At 34.1% G+C, this 10953-nt stretch overlaps 1 protein-coding gene across 7 annotated transcripts in view; it reads right to left on the minus strand.

Annotated features, from left to right (window-relative positions):
- Window positions 1-2096, minus strand: part of LOC117182184 — a 175142-nt gene extending 173046 nt beyond the window's left edge. For 5 of the 7 annotated variants that reach the window (XM_033375244.1, XM_033375242.1, XM_033375246.1 and 2 more), the window contains exon 1: window positions 2002-2096. In XM_033375244.1, coding sequence (XP_033231135.1) covers window positions 2002-2007 — 6 coding nt within the window. In that variant the 5' untranslated portion in view covers window positions 2008-2096. The other 2 variants (XM_033375243.1, XM_033375245.1) reach the window with 2 other exon arrangements.
- Between the last annotated feature and the right edge of the window lie 8857 nt (window positions 2097-10953).

Here is a 10953-nt window from a genome sequence, read left to right on the forward strand (position 1 = left end):
GAAATTCTCCGCAGGCACTCAAGTAGATATTTTTAAAGGTCCAGGAAGCTCGTTTAAATGGTCTGAAGGCTTTAAAATATCCTTTCCGAAATTGAAATAAGACAACGATCATAAATAACAAGCAGAGAGGCTATCGCAATAAAGTAGCCGACACTCAAGGGCCCTTTGGTAAGCTTTAGGATTAAGATTTAGAAGTAGATTTAAAAAAAAAAATTTTTTAATGCTTGAAATTGGAATTAATAGAACGTTTCTCGTAAATGGAATGAGATACGCTAAAAAACACAACATTTTTGAATTCAACTAGAAAATTGTATATCAGTATATAAGTTATAATTATAAATAAGTATAATGAGAAAATTCATCAATTAAAAAAAAGTGTTAATGATTTGAAGAGAAATTTAAAAGGGAAGAGCGGATTAGCCACGACCAAATACTGTAAATAACTCTGCCCGCCCGGTACGTGACGAAGACAAAAGGAACATTATGTTACCGGCGCACCACTCTTAAAACGACCACTAAAAGGATCTTGAAAAGGACCCAAATCTCTCAAACTATCTCTGAGACTATTTTATTTCAAATCGACTTTGTTTATAGACTCAAATAATCGATTTCATAATTCATATTCTTAAAGAAAAGAGGTTAGAATTGAAAAAGATTTACTCATCTGCGAAATCTTCAATTTTATCCCAAGTAGAAGCCCAAAATTCAACTAGCTCCAACACCAGAAATTTTGTGTCCATTTTTCAATTAATGTTCAGTTTTCTATTAAATCAGAACTTGTAGAATCACAGAGCACCGAAAAAAGGCCAATGCCTTAAATTTAATCAAAAGAATAATTAGTTTAGATCTTAGGTTAGTAACGCAGGGAACCTGATTTTAAATAAATGCATTGTTTCATGAAAGTAAATTTTTTGTTTAAAGCAAACAACTTGTACTAAACAAATGACTTTTTTCAGTCAGTACGGCAAATATTTTCCATTTCTTAAAATAAAATAAAACTTTTTTTAATTGAAGCAAAACAATGGTGTCTCTCAATTATATGAATTCAGAGAAATTTGGTCGTTTTATTTAAACAAACATTTTTCTGAATGCGATCTGTCCCATGTAAGTCATCTTGCAAATCTTGCAAGTGATGATCTTCAATTCTTTCTGATTATCTGCAGGAAAAATAATACTTTCCCTGCTTTCGATTTGTTGAATTCTAATTGTAATATGTTTCTCAATTAACTTTTGTGGGTAATGATTTAGATAAACGAAATTCCTAAATATATACAAATTTCCTTTGTGAAATGAAAATTGGGACAAAACTAGAGTTCTGTCAACTAAATTTTTATTACTGCAACTTTGTTTTAAAAGGACGAGCAGAAAAGAAATGAAAAATTCTACCTGAATATGTACTTTTTCTGTACTAATTGCTAATAATATTACCAACCTGTTAGTTACTTCTATGGCCAAAAAACTGATTTTATTACTGATTTTATTGTTTTATTATCCTCCATAACAATTGCCACTTAAGTCGGAGAAATTATTGAACCAATGGGAGTACCAAACTTTTTATTTATTATTCTAAATTTTATGAATTATTAGTTCTTAACTTTTAAGAGATATTAAAGGCAGTTAGAATACTATACGATTATTTTTTGGATTCGATTCCAATAGTCGGAAGGTTCACAAAACTCATTAAAATGTTTTTACACGTGTCAGAATTTGTCAAGAAAGTATATGTTTACATGGACGATAATGTGTGAACATAATCCTTCATTAGGATTTACTTTTTTTTTCTTTTAACTGGGACGCACCTACGTATTAGAAACCTATAGCAAATATTAGCCAGATTTATAGCTATTTTAAGGTAATATCACCATTGTCAGATTTTGGTTTTCACAAATTTTCCTTGTTACGCAGATTTGCAACTAAAGGTTTCTTTTTATCGTTCATGTGAAGAGTAACACCACAGATTAAAATTTTTGATTTCACGGCGTAAAAGAAAAATACACTCACGTTCATAGAACCTCACGGAGGTCTTTGGTGATCCGAATTCTTCGTTTTCCGGTTTGCACGGTACTGGGTTCTAAGCTGCGGCAGGCCCGCAGACTTCAGCACTAGAAGCTACAGTGGCTATTTTCGTAACATAGGCTGGACTCCTGCCACCATTTACCAAGTCTCCTCTTTCCCGTAAATATATCGCGTACCGCGTGCTTGAAGCTTTCGCCTTTGCATTTTGAATTTCAACGGCGTCGCCGCCTCTGAGCTTTTCATCAGCAGCACGCGGAAGTAATAGTGCTGTGAGAAAACGCCGATGTTAATACATGAAAGATGTTTACACGAGCGTCCGTAGATTTTTTCAAATATTTGATAATACATCAGATTTCAAATACCTTTACCTAAAAATTTTCCTATATCTCAATTATATAGCTGAAATTAAAAAAAAAAAGATTACAAATTTCAGGTTTATATTTTTTTTACTCATTAGCATTATTATTTAACTTAGTTATACGATGCATGCGAAAGTTTGAAGAGATAAGCGGATAGATAATTCAAAAATGTTATATTACCTTCGAACGTAGTAAGACTTTTTTGTCTTTTCTTCTACGATAATAATACTCTATTATTTTTGTTTCTCCACATAGAAAAAGCTTTATGCAGGGGGTTAAATATGTATTAAAGCTTAGTTACTAATAAACTCAAGGGCGATTTATTGAAATATATAGATTTCTGGATACTAATAGGCCTAGGTAAAAACTTTGGTTCGTAGATATAGTTGAGGTAAAGTTGCGCATGGACCTCCCTGTTGGTTTATTAGTTAGGTTGTGTATATGGGACGTGATGCACGATGACTTTGTGAAGCTTTCCACCTAGAGTGATTGCAAGAGAGATTGCTCTGTAACTCGGGTCGGATCAGTGTTGTGGGACATGTATATTTTGTTGTAAAATCATCATGCGACTCCCAGATTCATCAAAAGTCTATAGCTTTTCCTATGCATATATTCACTTGAATTTAAGAAAAATTTTCAGAGTTTTTTAGTTGCAAGACTTATTAATTACGGAGGCTTTAGTGAACATCTCTGAAAATTCAATAACTGTCTACTAGAAAATCCGCGATACCTGGCTGATATTTTAGTGAATACACGATATCTCGACAAGTAGCCAAAATAATATCATTGATCCTCAATAAAGTTTCACTGATCCAAAAAAGCGTACTCTATCTAAAATGTACAGTAGTTATGTACTGCCTTACTTTTATTTCAAGGAATAAAAACATTTATAATCCTTTCTACAACTGAAGCGGAAATCAACAAAATTGCATAAATGTTTTAGTTTTTAACCATAACAAGTAGTTCTTGCTTAAAAATCGAAAATAAGAAAGTGTTCTTTGAATTTGGATCTTTAAAGAATAAAATACTAGATAATATCTATTCGCCAAAGGGGTTTATATTGAATCTTAACTTTGGTGCTGTTACTTTGGAAAGTTAAAATGAAACCATTTATTATATTTACATATATTCTGGGCATATTTTTGTTTATGGCACTTTATGGTCTGTGACGTTCAATTTTGATAAAAAATCAGGCATAATGTGCAAAACATTATTTACAGACAAAACCCCTAAATGTGAATATGTCTAATGCCTTAACTGTTTATTATTGTATTCTGTGAGTAATGAAAATATTTCTTATAATGTAAATTTAGTGTCACACGTATACAATATGTATGAACTGCGAGCGATGTCTTTATTTTCAGCTCATTCATTCACAAAGAATTGGTAGCCATCCAAAAATATCCTCAACTTTGATATAATTTTGTTGAAAATACTTTTGGCTATGCCATTCGCTACTATTTTTGTATATTTTAAAATTCAAATTTAGATTAGCAATAAGTGAAATTATTTCCAATCATTTGTAAGGTAGGTATTCGTACCCTACAAATCAGAAACTCACTAGCACCAAAATCATCACAGTAAAAGCAAATTCTTAGATTGGATTGCAACAAAACCTCGACAAATTTGACTAAAATTAATGCTAAACGCTTTATGGTGCTGTAACAATTTTCAAGATTGTCTTTTTACGAAGATTTTGGAATTGATTTAAAATTAAAAACAGCAACATTGAAAATAATGAAAATTAAAATATCCAGGAGTAGTTAAGGGGTTACTCTACCATGTTTTTTTGAAAAAATCGATTTTCCAAAAATCACAGATTCTTTTAGTAGACATGTGCAGAAATGATAAATGAAACACTATTTTACTCAGAAATTCCGGGAACAGCCGTAAAAAGGCGGAATACGCGGAGGGTCTCGTGGACGGATCTGTGCTGGGTCGCGTCAACCTGTGGCGCCAAACGTTCAGCTTATATATACTTTCCTCATCTCTCCTCTCAATAAACATTTTGATTAGATATTTGTCGATGCTTACATTCAAACAAATTTTAGTCTTAGATGCCATCTCGAACAGTCATTTACAGTCGGTTTAACGCTCTACGAATCTTTATACTCGAGTGAAAGTTTGTATGGAAACACATCAAACGATGGATAAAAAAAGTAAAAGAAACGTGAATCAGCGAGCAGATCGTCCGAAAAGAAGATCGTTTCATGGCAATCAACACCACACCACCCCACTGGAGCTGACACAAGCGAAACGCATTGTTGAATAAAGATAAGAAGCAATTTCTAAACAAAATTTCAGAATTACTGTTTTTACAGAGAATTTCGGTAGAAAAAAGTAAATCCCATTTTTTTCGAAACAATGTTTTTCGACCTGGTTGACATGATTTGAAAAAAACTATTTGACCGATCAAGCTAAAATTTTCAGGGAATATTCGACACGTGTACAGCTATAGCCGGAAGCAGAATAAGAAATATTTAGTCATATTTACCCTGTTTTTTAAAACAATTTAAGTTGCAAAAAGGGTTAAAAACTTAAAAATATCAATAATTTCGTTATTTTTCGTCGAATTTTTTTTATTGAGGTTCCGGCTATAGCGGAAGGGTTACTTTTTAATAATCAGGCGGAATTTTTGCTTTCAGGCTCTTGAAAGTAGAGATATCGTGTCAACCAGTTTTCAGCAGGGTCGACTTCCGGCAGCTAGGACGGCCAGATTTTCCACTCAAAATAAAAATGAAAAATATATTTTTTTTAACGTTTAACCTCTTCTGTAATATGTAAAAAATTGAATATGTTAAATAAATTTTTCCATTAAAAAAACGAAATTTTCGAAACCTTCAAAGATGGTAGAGTAACCCCTTAAGTCTAACGGAGAGATGTAGAAAAAAATGTTGAAATCTGTAGGTTCACTCAAATTTCCACTATGCATCCATGACTAGAGATTAAGATTATGTAAATGCCCTTTAAAAAGTTTCCTGCAAAGGCAAATGATTTCGCTTTAGCAATATTTGCGTCTCGTACATAGTTTCTCGGCTAAAAGGAGATATCTATGATAAAATGCTAAAGGGGAAAAGTGTGAGAATGAGAAGTAGAAGCGCATGATGCCGCAAATATTATCACATGGGAGTTAAAATAGCAACCATCACTTACTTCAAAAATTTTTATTTGAGTTACAAGGACCCTGGGTCGAAATGTTTCCCCGTGTGAAGTTGAAAAAGTTCTACACAGCGACCGTGTGGCCAAGCGGGGATTGGAAGAGATGAAAGTGACAAAGAAATTGACAAGGAGATCGAAAATGATAATGGTGGATGAGTCCGGGAGCTAGGTACAGTCTCGTGGTCTTTTCAATTCGGATGGAGCCACCAAGGTTTTTTTTTATCTATTTTGACCTGCTGAATCCAATTTTTTTGGGTGGCTCTTCCCACACCCATACTTTTTGAGAAAAAATTGGCAAAGTTTTTAAAAATGCAATTTTTCCAGTTTTTGACGTTAGGCCAGAAGTAGCCCATAAAGTTTTTTTATAATCCGAGTCCAAGTCATATTTCCTTAACGTGTATATTATCATCAAAAATATTTCCAGTTCGTTTAAAAAAATAGCTTTTGAGTGGGACGAGTTGAAAGTTCAAGGTTTTCCGAGCGCGCGCGGCTGACTGAGCGTATACCGCCGCGTCACTCGCGCCTTGGCAAACTCCTCGGTCACCGTTGCTAAATGGCTAAATGACTCGGAAAACCTTGAACTTTTAACTCGTCCCACTCTAAAGCTATTTGTTTAAACGAACTGGAAATATTTCTTCATTATAATATACACGTTAAGAAAATATGACATAGACTCGGATTATAAAAAAGTGTATGGAGTACATCTGACCTAGCGTCAAAAACTGGAAAAATTAAATTTTTCAAAACCTTGCCAATTTTTTTTTTAAAGTATGGGTGTAGGAGAAAAATTACTAGGGACCTTTTCGACTCAAATATGTTAAAAAAGTTGAAAAATTTTTTGTTTGGTAAAAATTCAAATTTCCTATTAATTGTTAAAAAATGTTCATAACAAAAAACGGACCGCTTGAGCGAAGAGCCACCCAAAAAAATTGGATTCAGCAGGTCAAAATACATAAAAAAAACCTTCGTGGTCAGTGTTGCCTTATTGAGTACAATTGTACTTTTTGCGTACTACTTTCGGCTGCTGAATACGTGAGTACGCCTCTCGAATTTTCAGTACAATCGACATTGTACTTTTTTTCACTACATTTGAGTACAAAATTGTAAAAAAAATATTTTAGCTTTTTGCTTCGCTACGAATCACAGCAGCAAGTACACATTTATCATTCGTTCGTTGGCTCACGTGTTCATCCATTAGAGAAATGGAGCCAATGACAGCCAATGAAAGAACACATTTGAGAAGACCGAAATCTAGAGGTGTTCTGTAATTGGCTGTTCATTTTACGTTTTGCTTGCATGGGATTTCAACCTAAACTTGAAAGCAGTGATCCCAACTTTGGCATGTTGATCTACTGCGCTTGACTGGCGCAGGCCCTCATTAATCGCTATTGGCGCGCCAAATAAAAATAAAAAATTATATTTATACAGACCGTCATTTCAAACCCTCTTTTATATGCATTATTTTTTCCATCATGAATAATTAATTGACATTTTATATTTGGAAAATATTTTTCATTTTTAAAAGATTTTTTTTCATTAAAAAAGTTCATAAATTTTAAAAAACGTTATCATTTTTTGAAAGAAATACTTTAACAAGTGATAGTTGACATTACTCAAGATTTTTATTATATCAACTTTTGAATTTCGCGCTAAAATCTTGTTAGATCAAGTCTATTCTGAGGCGCTGAGGTCGAAAGTACAATTTCAGACTTTTCAGTACAATTTCTTGCTGACGTGCGTACAATTTCCAGATCTCAATGTGGCAACCCTGTTCGTGGCTCCATCCAAATTGAACAGGCCACGATACTGTAACTGGATCCGGGACTAGATATTGAAGAGATAGGGAGTGATAATAAAGAGGGGATTGACATAAATGAAAGTGAATGTGGATTGGCAAAGAGATAGAAAAGGATAGAGGTGGGGAGGGGAGAGATAGATCAATGTGCTCAATAACTGTGAACATTTTAATAGACAATTGTACAACTCTATAACTTCACGATTCTACCTTAACTACAGAAATTTAATTTAAATTTAAATGAAATAAAGTAATTGCATTACTATTGAATTAAATTTTCTTTAAAAAATGTAATGGATAAATTCCAATAAGCACTATTTCTTGACTCAAATTGGATTTCGTTCTCCTTTCATATTTGTAAATCATTTTAGTTAAATTGAATGTGATCAATAGCCATATTGCATTAATGGTTTTCAATTAAAAGTTTTTTATTTTAACACAAAATATTAAGTTTTTGGCAAAAATATTTTTGTGAACTTGTAAATTTTGAAAGAGAAACTGAGAATGGTTACAGTCGTGACGGTCAGTTGGCTCGTTAGTCATACTTGATGGGCTACATTTTGTGTATTCGAATTTAGACTACATTTTATATCAAAATTGTACTCCATTTTTATTTTATGAAATAAATCAATTTTATCTCCAAATGAAACCTCAAATTAAATTTTTAAAAAGGGGAAGAAAGTTTGGAAAATTTTTAGTGAAAATTCATGAAGTAGAAGGAACAAAAAAGACGATAGCCAAAACCACTTTCTGAATTTCCTTCGTTCTCCTTTACTTTATATAAGTTTTAAGGCTGTTTGAACGGGGTATACAAAAATGGCGAAATCTGTGAAAGACTTAAAACTTACCAACAACCAGTGGTGTCAGAACGCGAATATCTTTGGCATGCGCAGTATGTTGAGGGCTGCATCTATTTCAATAGTCAATGGGAATTTGGCGAGAACTTTTATTGCGAAAATTTGCACTTTATTATTTTTCAGCAAATTAACAATAAGGAAAGTAAAATGATGATCCTTGATAACAGAAAAATATATCATATAACCAATATGCAAGAGTACTTTTTATTAATCATAAGTATTTAACAATAATTTGACTATGGTAAATGCGATACGGCGATTAGATTGTTTTTTGTTTTAGCAGACTGGTGAAAAATAATTAAGTGCAAATTTCCGCATTGAAAAGTTCCCGAAAACCTCCCATTGGCTACTGAAATAGGTGCCGCTCCAGTGTACTGCGCATGCCAGAGATATCCGCGTTCTGACACCACTGCGAAATTACCTACTATAGTGCGGTTTCAAAAATGCGTGAATTCTCTGTAGGCGAGCGGCGCACCCCCACAAAGATGCACGAAAAAATTATTTGACCGACCACTACAAAACGCAAGGAAAAAAGCAAATTGGGATCGATTAACTATGTTATTAGGAACAAAAAACCTCCATAACACTTTTTTGTCCCGATGGTCAGTAATTTTTTATTAACTAAATACTTGTAAAATTACGAAAAATGAAGAAATCGTTACGCTGATCATTGTCTAAGGTAAAATGGATAAAAACAAACACCTCGGCTTATACCACAGCTTTTAAAAATTGTTTAAATGTAAATTTATCTTGAAAACATGTGCTTTTAGGTAGAATTTATTTTCTTCGTGCTACTTTTTTTTACATTGTCAAATTTATCATACCAAATTCGTGAAATTTACGGATTACTCGGTACAACGCATTCCATGAAAAATGAATTGCGACACTGTCGCAGAAGTAGAATTATATTAATTATACACTTTTGTTAGACAACAACTATAAACTTTCCACCGTAGACACATAAAAACACTATAATAAAATAAGTATACGATTGACAAAATCTTGGTTTGCGCACCCAAACAGCTATGCGTGTTTGTGAAAGTTTAAACAAGTGAAAACCGCACAAACAAGACGAGCGAAACGCGGTTAGTTGGAATTAGTTAAAACATCATTTTGTGAAACAAGGTTTATACAAGTATAGTTTATATGAATAGATTTCTATATAAACAGGGTGACCAGACGACTGGGTAGGAAAAGCAGGACACCCCACTCCTTACCACCACCCACCATTACTTCTTTTCCGCCCCTAGCCCAATTTGGCGCGTTATTTGAAAATTAAAAGTGATTATCCTGTGATTATAACCTGTGAATATTAATATAGAAAATGAAACTCACAGCGACAGATTATTATTTACAAGACTAAGAAACTCAAAATAAAACTTAAAAAACTTAATTAAACGTCACCTTGCAATGGTACTTACGTTAGATTTGTACAGTGACAGAGACATAGGAACACTTTCCCCTTTGCAGTCATTGGAATAATAAAGTGAAGAACGGGAACGGGAAACACAACCCGAATATATATCAGGTTATGGCTTTTTATACGATCAGTAGTAGGACTCCGGGCCGTTGCGCAGTCGAAAATCTAACGGACTTCTTTTTCCATCGACGAACGTTAAAAAAAGAGGTCTATTCGTTTTTCAGCTTGCGACACGGTCTCGGACTCCCATCGCAGTTTCAATAAGCACAATTCCTAGAGAGAAGTGCTGCGCGAACGCTAACGTAGTGAACAATGAGGTTAATCTAAGTAAATTTGTCATTGGTCATGCGACGAATTTTATTCCTCTCGAGCTAAGGCTTCGCTGGTAGAAGTTGTGAAGAAAATTTAGGTCCGCGCAATAAAAAATGCAAATATCGCAAATATCTTGAAAAAGAAGGACATCAGACAAAAAAGGAGGACAAAAGGACAAACATCAAAAAGAAGGACGTCTGGTCACCCTCTATATAAATATTTTTATTTATTTATGTATAAGTAAAATTGATGATTGATCGAAAACATAGATATTCATCGTGCGATTGAAGAATGTTCTGTTTGAGAAAGGCTTCTTTTCGACCGTACATGGTATAATGAAAAAATACAAACGGCCAAAAAGCACATATTACATTCAACGTTAGTCATTGACAAATAGTTCCGCGAATCAGTGTACGTTACGCGCTCCGTCACGGCAAATCCACCTCGAAATCCGTAAATTTGACGAGTTTGGTATGACAAATTTGACAATGTAAAAAAAAGTAGAACAAAGAATAAAACTACTGCGTAAAAGCACATGTTTTCACGAGTAATTTGTGACTGACAGCTGAAGGCGCTGATAGCTCGACCGTAAAGGATCGCACTCAGGCGGTGGTCACTCAAATGGTGAGTGTCTGAACATACTTTGATCCCGTTAGGAGTATCCGCCAGATGGCACAGCGATTGCGCTCCCCGCACCTCACTACGCCAGTGATCATAGATCTGAAACGAGACGTGGTCCAATACTATGACACGTCTATGCCCTAGTGAATATGGTAGGAGACGATATAAATGCCTGGGTTGCGCGCGCAACCCATTTCTCCTCTTCTGAATTTGAAAACACGAAAGTGCACGATTGCCGGTCGGAACACTTCGGCGGTTCTATTTATATCTCTATCTGCGTTGAAATAAAATGAAGAGATTGGAATTTTAATATTTCCAGATTTCGATGCTGGGCTGGCGATTCTCATGTTTTGAATACTTCGCACGCCTCTTTAATGCATGTATTTTGAGGTTACGTTACTTCAAGTATAAAAT

Source organism: Belonocnema kinseyi, chromosome 10 (assembly GCF_010883055.1).
Source record: "Belonocnema kinseyi isolate 2016_QV_RU_SX_M_011 chromosome 10, B_treatae_v1, whole genome shotgun sequence".
Lineage (NCBI taxonomy): Eukaryota > Metazoa > Arthropoda > Insecta > Hymenoptera > Cynipidae > Belonocnema > Belonocnema kinseyi.